The 13,248-nt window shown below is 50.8% G+C and overlaps 1 protein-coding gene across 3 annotated transcripts in view; it reads right to left on the reverse strand.

The window, feature by feature from the left end:
* Positions 1 to 598: 598 nt before the first annotated feature.
* The window catches only part of POGZ (pogo transposable element derived with ZNF domain), a 40,611-nt gene continuing 27,961 nt past the window's right edge, over positions 599 to 13,248 (reverse strand). For all 3 annotated transcript variants that reach the window (XM_079957905.1, XM_079957906.1, XM_079957907.1), the window contains 11 exons: positions 12,770 to 13,104; positions 12,011 to 12,165; positions 11,047 to 11,147; positions 10,288 to 10,434; positions 9,226 to 9,360; positions 8,361 to 8,533; positions 7,588 to 7,728; positions 7,275 to 7,334; positions 6,143 to 6,255; positions 4,233 to 4,257; positions 599 to 3,751 (listed from right to left, as the gene is read on the reverse strand). In XM_079957905.1, the coding sequence (XP_079814031.1) occupies positions 2,128 to 3,751; positions 4,233 to 4,257; positions 6,143 to 6,255; positions 7,275 to 7,334; positions 7,588 to 7,728; positions 8,361 to 8,533; positions 9,226 to 9,360; positions 10,288 to 10,434; positions 11,047 to 11,147; positions 12,011 to 12,165; positions 12,770 to 13,104 (3,009 nt within the window). In that variant the 3' untranslated portion in view covers positions 599 to 2,127. The remainder of the gene's footprint in view (positions 3,752 to 4,232; positions 4,258 to 6,142; positions 6,256 to 7,274; positions 7,335 to 7,587; positions 7,729 to 8,360; positions 8,534 to 9,225; positions 9,361 to 10,287; positions 10,435 to 11,046; positions 11,148 to 12,010; positions 12,166 to 12,769; positions 13,105 to 13,248) is intronic.

Consider the following 13,248-nt stretch of genomic DNA (forward strand, 5'->3'; position numbering starts at 1 on the left):
AATGGTTCGGGTGGGGATGGGGAGGAAGATGAGCCCCTTGGGCTGGAAAGGGGAAAGATGATGGGATGGCAAGATCCACTTTGGGCAGGGGCTGGGGTGGTAATCTGTGCGTCCAAGAAAGGAATCTAGTGTATAACGGGGAGAGAGAAAACTATCCAGTTGCTCCAGATCATGCTAATCTTATGCTTGTCTACAAGGTCACCTCTTGGTGGACCTTTTCTGAACCTCTTCCAACTCTACCATTATCCTTTTTGAGATGTGGCAACCAGAACTGTACAGTATTACAAATTCACGGAAAAGACTCTCTTTGGGGATCTGGCCCAAATAACTTTCCTCTGGACCCCACAACTGAAAATGCAGCTGAATGCCCCCTTTTGCTGCACGATCAGCACCCACAGACCCCCCCCCGCTAACCTCAGCATCATACAGCTGTGCTGTCTTGGGCTGATGGAAGATGAAGTACAGAATACCTGGATGGAGGAAACCAGGTTGTATCGGGCATCCTGCCTGAAGCTCCTGTTAATTTACAACACGCACAAAACTTCTCCCCGCCCCGTCCAGCTGTTATTCTCCATAATAAAAACACAGCGTTTATAAATCCATTTCCCTGGCTTTATTAAATGTTCCACGTATGTACATTTTAGAGATTAATCATTTACAGGTCAGCCCACCCTGTTTCCTTCTTCCCTTGAGTCACTGGGGTGGGGAGCGGGGTGGGCATATTGGGGGCTTCGGGGAAAGGGAGGGAAGGCTTCGGCCACAGAGGAGAGTCTTAAAACTTCAACGGAAAAAAGTAAAACCAGAAGTGGCATGAAGGGCAGGGGAGGGAGGAGGCTCCCACGTTCTTCCGTCATGTCAAAATGCTTTTCATTGTTCAGACCATAATACGTTACGATTTTTAAAAAACTCTCAAACATGCAAACAGTAGAAAAAACATCTCTCTTTTTGTCTTTCTTTTGTCTCTGTTTTTTACGCTGGCAGTGAAAAATAAAAACAAGTTCTCCCTTGTTTTTTTTGAGTGTGCAGCTGGGTTCAACCGAAGTAGCAAATTCGGGGTACGTAGTGTGTCTTGGCGCCGTCGGAGAAAGCAGGATTCAGTAGCTATCGATACGTTTCCAGAAGGTTTAAAGTCAATGGTCCAGGAGAGGATTAGCTTGCAACCAACGAGTCAACCGGAAAGGATGTTGCCAACCTGAACGGAGTTGTCAAAAGGCTTGAAGCTTCCACAGTTTATACTCTTGTTAGGAATCAGAAGGAGCAGGTGCCCAGTAGTTTAGCCAACGGACGAGGAAGTGAGGAAGTTACGGCAGCTGCCTGGAAGTCCAGGTAACTCTCGACCAAAGTGGATCATCGGTCAACCCAAAGCATGGCACTTCTATGTCTATAAAGATCCATTTGCTGGTGACCAACAGGAGGGATCAACCCCTTTCCTGTCCCTAAACAACGGTGTCGGCCTTTAATTGCTGTCCTCTTTGTTAATAAGGAAACCTCAAATTTTCAAAGGGCGGCTACAGAATGTTCAATGTGTTAAAGGAAACATTCATACCTTAAAAGAAAGAAAAGATGTTATCACCTAGAAATCAACATTTCTGGATCCAAGTGTTAAAAAGGGGAAGGTAGGGGAGGTCTGTGTTATGACAAATTTTTTAAAAAGTGGGGTGGGGTGTAGAGATTTTCATTCTTTAGCTACATACTGGTGTTCCTTGGTTTTTTCAAAAGAAAAAAGGTCACATTGATGATGTGGCTTAATTAAAAACCTTTTTTTGCACAGTATAAAACAAACACAACCCAGAAACTATAATACAGTGAGGTAAAGAAAATGAAAAGCAAAAAATAATTCACCCACAATGTATCTTCAGAAAATAGCAACACAGTGATTTAAGAAAAAACAAAAACAAATTAAGCACATTTTTTTCTTTTTAAAGAAATGAACAGACAGCATAAAATGGCTATCAGTCTGCGTGTTCACCTACTAATCTCCCGTAGCCACAGATCCACAGGGAAGTGAAAATGGTCTCATCCAACATTGATTTTCATATATATATATATATATATATATATATATATATATATATATATATGAGAGAGAGGAAAAGAACTCTTTCTCTGGATCAAGGGGGAAAGCACTCAGACTTCCATCAGATCCAAGTCAGCATCCTCAAAGCCGTAGAACGATTCTGTCTCGCTCTCCCCTTCAAAGAGCTGGTGGAGGATCTCGGGGTTGGCGGATTCCTCGGCTGGCGCGACCGATGCCCCGTCCTGCAGCTCTGCCTCTTCCTCCTCCTCCTCTTCCTCCTGTGGCTCGTTGTTGAGCTTCAGCTGCTCCTCCAGCGAGGCAATGAGCTCCTCCTGCATGTCGGCGTTGCGGGTGGGTGTGTTGGCCGTGCCATCGGGGCCCGGCAGCACACTGGCCACCAGAAAGGACTGTTGGACCAGTTCGGGGCAGTCGCTGATGACCTCGAGCACCTCGGCCAGCCAGCACAGGACCAGCTGGAGGAGGATGTCCGAGTCGCACGTGGAGTCGGCCATCTCTTTGGCCTGCTCCTTCCACTTTTTGTGCAAGAAGTTTTTCACGGTCCTTTTGATGCAAACGTCCAGCGGCTGGTTTTTGGAGCTGCAGCCGGCGGGGACGACGGCCGGCAGCGTGTTGGAGGAGCTCAGCACGGAGAGGACCTCTTCCGAGAGGTGCGTCCGGTGGCAATCCAGGACCAGCATGCCTTTGCTGTTCTGGCTCTTTATGTGCTTGTGCCACACCGTGGAGGACCATGACTCCATGATCTCGTCGTCGCTGTAGCCGCCCTCCTTCACCTCCAGCACAATCGTCTCCGGGACGTTGGCGGCCTGCTCCACCCGGCCCCGGTAGAAGACGAGGGTGGGCAGCACGCTCCCGTCAGCCAAGATGGCCAGGACCACGTCGCACCAGGGCTCCCCCGTCCCCACCGTCTGCAAGGCGTTCTCCTTCCGGTCGTCGCTGCAGAGCACTTCCACGTCCAGGAAGAGGGAGATCTCGTCGATGGCGGCGATCATGGATAGAGGCAGGTCCTGGGTGTGGATCTGCCGCTGAACGAACTCAATGAAGCAGCTGGCACTGCCCTCGACGTCCTTGGGCAGAGGGTGGGCCACTGCCCGGCGGTTGTGCGTGCTGAGGTTGTGTCGGAGCATGAAGCGGACGGCCCACTCGTAGGAGATCTTGAAGCCGCCTTCCAAGGACCGCCCAATCTTCGTGGCCTTCTGGAAGAGGGTCTCCTCGTTGACCGGCAGCTGCTGCTCCCGCTGGGTGAGCACCCACTCTGCCAGCTTCTCCTCTGCCTCGAAGCTCAGGTACTTCCCCTCGGACAGGGAGGCCACGTTCTCCTCCTGGAAAGCCTGGAACCGCCGAAGCCAGCGCCGGATCCGCCGCGGGGGGTTCTTGAAGTGCTCGGCCGCCTGCTCCGTGTTGCAGCACAGGGCGAAGAGGACCACCCGTAGCTTCTTCACCGAGAGCTGCTCCTTTCGGCTCGCCGGCTCAGGCGCTTCCTTCGCCGGCGGCTCCTCGTCCTCATCTTCCACGTTCAAGCACTCATCTTCGTCCTCCTGGATAATGGTGGGAGCTGGAGTGGGAGTGACGACAGGGGGTCTGTTGTCAGCTTCAGGCTCCTCCTTCTCTTTTTCGTCCTCGGGCAGAGGCGAGGCCGTGTTCACGGTAGCAGCTTCGATTGGCGGGTAGGTGGAGCTGGGGGCCTTCACGCCTCTGTCAAATGGCTGGGCAGGCCTGAAGGGTGGGAGAAAAAAAGAAAGACGGGGAACGTCTTTGAGTAGTTTTCTCTCTTTATCTCATCAAGTTTACACACCACTTAAGGGGGGGGGGAGAAATCTCAAAAGCAGTTTACAAAGAGAATAAAGCAATAAAATTATCAGTAAAAACCATACAAAACAATTCTCAAGATGATTCAAAAGAGAAAAGATCACAGCAATTAACTAAAAGCAGATTAAAACATGTATCTACATTCTGCACGTCTGGGGAGGCTGAACAAAAATGTTTTTAGCAGGCAGTAAGAAGAGTACAGTGAAGTCACCTTCCCTGTTGATACACAGGGAGTCTCAGAGTATGGGTGCTGCCACAATAAAATATTTCTCACAAATGTGGAATGGGTATGATGTGGCACTTGTAACCAGGCCAGTTTTGCAGTAAAAGAAAGAGAAAAATCCCTCATGAATCTGCCCATATGGGAGGGAAATTGGGGAAAATTTACCTTGAATGCGAACTCCAGGTGGAACCTGTTAGAAAAAAGAGGAAATACAAGTATTGAGAGGCTGAGCTTGCACCAGGCGGCTTGTTAACAAGGAACACACAAAGGGACTGGACAGCCAGCCAGGGACAGTGGCAACAGGTGGACTCACAGCACAAGGGCAGAGGAAAATGCAGGGGCGTTCTGGGAACTATTAGCCATACCCTGAGTCTGCACAGCAATCCATCACTACACTTTTCCATCAGCATATAAACTGCCTCTTAGGATGGCGACAGAGAACCAGCTGCAAGCAGCTCACAGACATCATACCATGCTTTACCCCACCCTGGCTCCCTTACACACCAGACTAGCTCCCCCATCCTCTCCCTGCCTATTCTGCCTTCCTGAAACTGGCCTTGCTCTCTCCTAATGGCACCCTCCTGTTCAAGCCTGCAAATCTGTCTTGCCCCTCAGTCAAGCGCCGCTGTGGCCTGGTGGTCTTCCTGGAAGAGTCCTGGAACTTTTTGTACTTATCTAGTGGGCGACAGCGTTGCCCTCCCTTTATTTCCTCATCCCTTGTTGATACCCAAATGTGTGTGTCTCAAGGACAAGTTCTGTGGACACGTTCTGAGAATTGAAACCCAGATCCACTGCTCTTTGAACCCAGAGTTTCCTAGGCAGCTGCCCCCAAGGACTTCCATCGCAGTCTCTGAGCTTGTTGGGAAAGGAAGAGCAAAAAGGCTGGAAGGCAGCAGGAATGGTGGGGATGGCAGAGGGAGTAGAACTGCAGCAAGGGCAAGAGTGAAGTGTTCGAACATTTTGGCTAAAAGACTGAAAAAAGTATTAGCAGAGGTGATACATAAAGACCAAGCTGGCTTTCTCCCTGGTAGACATTTGTCTGATAACACGAGGAATATAATCAACATCTTAGAAAAATTACAAGTGAATATCAATACAAAAGCAGTTTTGATATTTGTAGACGCGGAGAAAGCCTTTGACAACATTTCTTGGAGCTTCATGAAGAAAAATCTTCAGGGGATGGGGGTTGGTCAAGGTTTTGTAAATGGTATAGGTGCAATTTATTCAGAACAAAAGGCTAAATTGATAGTTACTAATGTGGTGACAGAAGAATTTAAGATGGAGAAAGGGACATGACAAGGCTGCCCAATTTCCCCTCTCTTGTTTATCTCGGTCCTGGAGGTCCTGCTAAATATGATCAGAAGGGACCATCGGATCCAAGGTATTCAGGTCGGAGTTAAACAGTTTAAACTTAAAGCTTTTGCAGATGACCTAGTATTGACATTACAGGAGCCAGAGTCTAGTACTAAAAGGGTTTTGGAATTAATCCAGGAATTTGGTCAGGTGGCAGGTTTTAAGTTGAATAAACAAAAAACTGGAAAGGAAGAGCAAAAAGGCTGGAAGTATATCAAGGCAGCGGGAATGGTGGGGATGGCAGAGGGAGTAGAACTGCAGCAAGGGCAAGAGTGAAGTGTTCAAACAGGCTTGCAATAAAACAGAGAGAGAGGAAATGCCCCCCCCCCTCTCTCTCTCAGAAGAGAGTCTCAGTTCCAGTGGCGTAGCATGGGTTGTCAGCACCCGGGGCAAGGCAAGTAATTTGCGCCCCCTAACCCGTGGATTTGCGCCCCCTAACCCGTGGATTTGCCCTAACCCCAGATGTTGCGCCCGGTGCGGCCGGCCCCCCCTGCACCCCCCACGCTACGCCACTGCTCAGTTCAAAACCATGGGAAGACAGTGCGGGCCATACTGAGATGGACCAGTATAGGGCAGTTTCCTAGGTTATAAGACACATGTGGTGGTGGTGGTGATTCTTTTTGGTGGGGAACTCTGTTTGAATGAGCAAACGCTGGGAATGGAGGAGTTGGGAGGAGCCGTGCTGCATCATCCAATTTCCACCTGCCCCCTCCAGCCCTCACCTCGTAGGAGTACGTTGCTGAATTCGTGCGAGGGGTTGAAGACAAGGTGCTTGGCCATCGCGTCGCCTTCCGATGTGGCAAAGAGACATGCCGAGCAAGCCAATCGCACTCCGCTGTGAGGCAGAAATGAAAAGAAGGAAGATCATCCCTTGCCACTCGCAAGCGTATTTGATTCCCAAACATCTTCCCTTGTAGACAAACAACAACAACAACAACACCCCCTCTGCCCTGGCAATGGACATCTTGATTTAGCTGCTCAAAAGATAAATCACATCAGGGTGGGGAACCTGAAGCCCTTTGATGTGATTCTTTGGGGATCTTGTTATAAGTGCCGAGAACTCCAACACATTCATTACACACACACAGACACACACACACACACACGAAAACTGTCTAAGCCTCACTGATGAAGCATGTCAGAAAACAAGGTTTCTAAAACAACCACAGACCTTGGAGGGCTGGTTTAAAAAGTTATTAATTCAATGTTTGAAAAGCCAACCCCAACCCCCCCAAAGTGCTCTCTCCACTAAGGCTGGAGTCAAGCATTTTGAGCTGAGGTTCTGCAGCATTCGTTCTCCAGACCCAGGAACTGCCATTTGCGATTAGCACAAAAGTGATTAGATACATCACACACAGGAAAGCTCATAAGGCAAATCTACACTACAAAAATACAAGTCGTTGCACCAGTTCAGCTCACAGACTTAAAATGGTCTAAACCAGCGTTTCCCAACCTGAGGCCCTCCAGCAGAGGCTTCAAGTGACTTATTGATTCATGGTTTGCTTCTCTCCAAACAAACCACAAGCAAAGTCCTCATTGTCATTGCCATCGCTTTCTTTAACATAGCGGGGTTAACCTTGCACATGAACCAAATCCCTCTCGTTTTAATTGTCATAGCTCCAGCCACCCTGCAAGGAATTCTGGGAACTGTAGGTTGCTGAAGAGGCTGAGAGTCATTCTTGGCTTGACTACCCCCAACTGGGCCAGAGAGTTACAAATATTAGGTGTGAGAGAAGGATTATTAAGGCAGGTTTAGGTCCACGGTGTAGACGAACAACACACCAGAACATTAAAAAGCTGCTAGCTAGCAGGTAAAAAAAGGAAATTATTGTTCCAGGGAAATTTCTGCCTTACCAAGCAGTGTAGTTTTTGAACAAGGCCAAGTACTTCGGACTCTTGCGAGGAACGTGGTTGCTGGTAAAAAGAGAGCAAGCAAACACACACAAATGAGGAAAGGGAGCAATTCTTAGGGACTCCCACAAGCCACCCACTTCCTTAACGGGCCCAGCAAACACTTCAGCCCAGCAAAAGTGGGTGCACAGGTCACAGAAAGAGAAGAGCAGGCACACTCTTGCCCCCTCCTGCTTCAGCCGGAAGGAAAGAGTTAGCCGATGCAACAAAAGATCCGAGGAGGAGGAGGAAGAGAAAACCGCTTGGCCTGACTTACTTGATCATGTGGTTGGCATAGGCGCGGGAGCAGCAGGTGCTGTAACGGCATAGCGAGCAGTGGACATAGGTGGGGAAGTGGTTTGGGAAATCCGGGATTTCGAAGCTGCACTCCAGGCACGTTTGCCGGCCAAGGACGCTCCTGCAGAGAGAAAGGGGGCAGCCGGTCAGGGGCTGGGTTCCAACAAAGGATGTGGGTTTTGCTAAGAGGCTTTGGCAGGTGTTGCACCACGGTTGATGATGCGGCAGGCTAGTGCCACAGCTGTGGACTCCTTCCTGGTTTGTTGTCCTGTATTGCCTTAAGCCATAAGGACCAGACACTTGCGTTAAGAAAAAACCTTGAAAATGTAGTCCTGTTGCTTCTTTTATTAAAAAAAAAGCCAAAACACCACCAAATTAAATGAGCAATTCTGTAAAGGACGTTTGGGTCATTGTGCACCCAAGTCGAAGTGCAGGATTTGGATTTTGTAGCTGGAATCCCACAACTAGCCAGGTGTTCAGCTCATAGCAGAGGCGGCTTCCTCCTTGCTCCGTTGGCTGGGACAGTGCAGGGAAGCATCTATACCAGGGGTTGGGAAGAACCTCAGGCCGAAGGGCCAAATGCGGCTCCCAAAACTCCCTCCAGCAAGCCTGGAAAGCGTCAGCTGTCGAATGTAAAGAGGAAGCTGCAGAATCTGAACCACTGAACTGCACAGTTCCCACCCTCCCACCCGCCACAGACTGTTATTATTTCTAAGGGATATTTTAGTGGGAAATTTAGTAATGAGCTCTGACATCTTCCTGACGGCTTTCTTCTGGATGTTCCTCTGGTAAGGTGGGCACAGGAAGTTGGGCTGGGGGTCCGCCGAGGCTGAGAGCAAGGTGGTGTCTTGGAGGAGGCCTGGGGGCATGTCGTTGGCAGACAAGGGCACCGTCCGCGGCTGCCCTCGGGAGGCCCTGATGGTGACCTGTGTCGCAGAGGAGGAGAGAGACTGCAATGAGAACACTCAAGCGCTATACAGATACAGGTGGGGTTTCAAAAAGAAAAAAAGTCTCCAAATGATGCCTGCACCTCATTTGCATAGCCCCACCCCTGGGAAAAGTGGGAGGGGTTACCCATTCCCAAGTAACCTTCCTCACCAGCTGAGGGGAAGCCAGAAATCGATCAGCATTAAAGATAGGGACAGAGGAACTAGCTGGAAATGTATTTTATTCATGTCTTATATTTATATCCCACCTTTCAAGGTGGCCTACAGACATCTCCTCCTCATGTTATCCTCACAACCGCCCTGTGAGGTAGGCTAGGCTGAAAGACAGGCCAGGATCACATCTAGTGAGCTTCATGGCTGATGGGGGTGGGGTGGGGTGGGGTGGGAGAGGGAGAGGGAGAGAATTTGAATCCTGCTCTCTCAGGACCAAGTCCAGCGCTCTACCCACTACAGGCAGGTGGGGAGCCCTGGGAAACTATGCAAACAAGTCCACACAAGTTTCTGGTCCACAAACATTTCAACCAGCCTGCCTGTCACTTTGTGCCTTAAAAAAGAAAGCGGCGTGGGGAACCACATAGACAGGGAACCTTAGTAATGTCTGCCTGCTAGATTGTGCAGTGAGGACTGCCTGTCCCCCCCCCCCCGCGCCCCCCAGGCGTCCCTCTCCGTACCTTGGTGCCTGGTTTTAGCCCCTCCAGCTGCTTGGGCTTGCGGAAGGTTTTGTGGTGCTGCAGCTTGTGCTCAATCTTGTCCTTGGCAAAGAGGAACTGCAACCGGCACTTGTTGCAGTGATAGATGCTCTTCTTCTGCAGGAAGAATTGGAGTGGCATGAAAGCGGCGTTGACGCAGCAGCAGTAGGCAGTGGCTTTTGTCGTAAACGGAGGGAGGGCGGGGAACCCGCGGCCCCTCCAGATGTTTCTGACCTGGCCAGTGTGGTCACCACTTGGCTGGCGTTCTTACCCACCATTATATACCCACAACAATCCTGTGAGGTAGGTTAGGCTAAGAGGCAGGGACTGGCCCAAGGTCACCCACAGTGAGCGCCATGTGGCCAAGCAGGGATTTGAACCCTGGTCTCTTCCAGGTCCTAGGTTGACATTCTAACCCATGGGTGGGCAACCTAAGGCCCGGGGCCACATCTGGCCCAATCGCCTTCTCAATCCGGCCCGCGGAAGGTCCAGGAATCAGCGTGTTTTTACATGAGTAGAATGTGTCCTTTTATTTAAAATGCATCTCTGGGTTATTTTGGGGGCATAGGAATTCGTTCATTCCCCCACCAAAAAAAAATACAGTCCGGCCCCCCACAAGGTCTGAGGGACAGTGGACTGGCCCCCTGCTGAAAAAGTTTGCTGGCCCTTGTTCTAACCACTACCCTCAGGACTCTCCTGCCCCATTCTAATGCACAGGTAGGCTTCAAGATAAACAAAAAATAAGGGTGGGAAATCAATAATTATTTCTATATCCCTGCATCTTCCCCACCCCCACCCCCTTTAGAATTTTTAGTCCTGGTTTTTACTTTCTGTTACATTCTCCAACTACCCCTTAAAAGGGAAGCTGAAACCAGATGTAGAGTTGAAAGGCACCTCTGGGAAATGCTTCAGAGACCTCTATGGCCTCAGGGGTTGAGCTGAGGAGGAGGGCGCAGAGGAGGGCCAGAGAATTCAGCTGGCCTGCATGGCACTCCCAATCACCAAGGGGACCAGGTGAGTGCTTCACCTGCAAGGCCAATTTACCTGGTGCCTCATGAAATGCTGCTGGAAGGCGTTGCCGTTCTTGAAGACCTTGAGGCAGTAAGGGCAGAGGAGATGCCGCGTGTCCTCGTGGACCATTCGGAAGTGGCTGTCTACTTCGGAGTAGAGTGACGAGCGGTACTGGCAGACCTGGAGGGAGCCATGAGTACAGAAGCATGAATAGACGGTTTTGTTTTCTTTTGCAAATTCAGTACAGGGGGGAAAACAGCAACACCGAAACGAACAGTCACAGATTTCTCGTATGTTACAGTATGTTTTTGGAAAGAAGTGATAAGGATTAAAATCAGGTGAGCAATAAGTAAATCAACTACCTGATACAAGCCCTCCAAATTCCAGCCTGGGTAGCTGGAGGCTGTGAACTCTCAAGAGAAGGATCGGACCTTTCTTGTCTGGCATTTTGCCTTCAGCAATGGCTTAATGTGGGAAGCTCATAATTATTTCCTAAACAACTTTGAGGTGGTTTTAAAAATTAAAATAAAAATAAAAATCAAGAGATATATAAATAAATAAGGAGTGTGCGAAGGCCATGGCTCTCCCATATCACTTTCTCCCCCTGCACAGAAACTCCCATACACCAGAAACTAGTATTCAGGGGTAGACTGCCTCTGTGCATGGAAGTTCCATTCCTACTACATTGTAGCTAACAAAGGGGAGAGGAGGCTGGCCAGACTCAGTGTGGATTCTCAGTTTGTTGAAGCCAACTGGGTGGGTTTTTTTTTTTGGGGGGGGTGTTCTCCATACCTGGCAAACGTAGGGCATCTCCCCTGGCTTGTGAGTGTCCTTCATGTGCTGCAGGAACATGGGCTCGCTCTCAAAAGCCCATTCACAGATCTTGCATTTCGCTGTAACGCAAGAGGGAGTCTGTCAAAAAGGAGGACGCCAGGAGGATTCAGATGCCACCCCAAACTGCAGAAGGCTTGCAGGGCCTAGCACTCAGATAACCATCCCCACACCCCATTAAGGGTCCCTGTTGGTCATGAAACAAAATCATATTTAGGTTTAGTTTCCCATTCTCCTGGACCCAACTGTAGAGGTAAAGGGACCCCTGACCATTAGGTCCAGTCGTGACTGACTCTGGGGTTGCGACGCTCATCTCGCTTTACTGGCTGAGGGAGCCAGCATTTGTCCGCAGACAGCTTCCGGGTCATGTGGCCAGCATGACTAAGCCGCTTCTGGCGAACCAGAGCAGTGCACGGAAATGCCGTTTACCTTCCCGCCAGAGCAGTACCTATTTATCTACTTGCACTTTCGAACTGCTAGGTTGGCAGGAGCAGGGATCGAGCAACGGGAGCTCACCCCGTCGCGGGGATTCGAACCGCCGACCTTCTGATCGGCAAGTCCTAGGCTCTGTGGTTTAACCCACAGCACCACCCGCCGCGTCCCCGGACCCAACTGTAACTATGCCTAATTACATGCAGCTCAAAAATGCAAATCCTTCCCCTTTCCCCTATCGCCTCCTGCAATCCCCTGGAGGCAGGGAGCAGCCCCTGGTACTCTGTAAATAATGCCACTGTTTCCTGCCCTGTCTGTGGTGAGCAGAGCAGACAGTCCTCCTCTGCACCAAAGGAAAAGGGAACCTCTGAAGGAAGCCTTTTTTCCAGTGCAGGCTATGACCATCGTGGAGACCCTTCCCATCTCCCCCTGCTGAGATGTTTTGCGGGGGGGGACAGACGGACAGGGGGAGACACTTTGGGGCTGAGCTTACTGGTCGATTCGTAGGGGCTGTGTACATTCTCCAAGTGGCACTGGAGCTGGAAGGGCGTAGAAAACTGCCGGTAACAATGCTGGCAGATGGTGTGGACGTCCACCTCACCGTTCTGCTGATCCAGCTCGACGTGGTGCTTCATGTGGTTCATAAACCTGGAGGGGTGGGGGAGAGGAGCAGACATTTCTGTGGTTACTTCAAGCGGGGGAGGAATCTCTTCCTGTTTCCCCTTGCTGCTCACTGCAGGCAGCAGCTCCGAGTGCGAAGAGTGCCTCTCTAAATACTGCTTGTTGGGGAATGGTGGCACTGGGCTTGCGTCCTGATCGTGGGCTTCCCGGAAGAGGCACTCTGGATGGCCATTGTGGGAAAGGGGATGCTGGAAGGAGATGGGTCCCCTTTGGCCTTTGCAAATCCTTAAACGGGACCCGAGCACAAGAGCCTTATTCCTTCCCAACAACTGGAATCCCAACAACTGGATTCCCAACAACTGGAATCCAGAAGCATGACTGGCTCTGTCTGTGGAGACAGAGCATGGCCATCAAGGCTAGCGGCCAAACACAGCAGATAAACCTCCTTAAAGTGGGCTGGCTCTCTTTAAGACCAGAGTGGGGAAGCTGTGGCTCTCTAGCTGATGCTGGACGGCCAAAGTCCCACCCCCCCCCCAGCATCTTCCGGAGGGCCACACCTCCTTCTCTGGCTGGCTTTGCCACAGCCCTTCCTCCCCCCCCCCCCGACAACGCTTCACCCATTGCCGTTTACCGGATGTTGTTCTTGAGCCTCTTGGTGCAGTGCGGGCAGCGGAAGGACGTTGGCACCTTGGGGAAGTTGAGCAGCTGGTTCACCTTCCCGCCGTCCCGGCCGTAGTAGAAGTCATCCACCAGCATTATCAGCTTGCTCTGCGTCCCGTCGCCCGTGCCGTCGCTGTGCTCAGAGACTTTGGCTGGCGGCGAGAGGGCGGGGATGGGGGTGGAGGAGGGGGGCGAAGTGACGGCGGCCGCTTTCTCCGGGGAAGGGGGCTTGGGGGCTTGGATATTTGGTTCAGACTCCAGGGGCTTCCCTTTCTTCAGGAACTCCACCATTTCAGGGCAGCAGTACTGAGGAAAGAAGGAGGAGGTCCTTGAGTTAAGGTTAATATACGAATGAAAGATGAGAGCTACTGGATCAGGCCAGCCCAACATCCTCTTCTCACAGTGGCCAACCAGATGACTCTGGGAAACCCGTGAGAGGGCTCTGAGTAC

The sequence above is a fragment of the Podarcis cretensis genome, assembly GCF_951804945.1.
Source record: "Podarcis cretensis genome assembly, chromosome: 16".
In the NCBI taxonomy this organism is placed as follows: domain Eukaryota; kingdom Metazoa; phylum Chordata; class Lepidosauria; order Squamata; family Lacertidae; genus Podarcis; species Podarcis cretensis.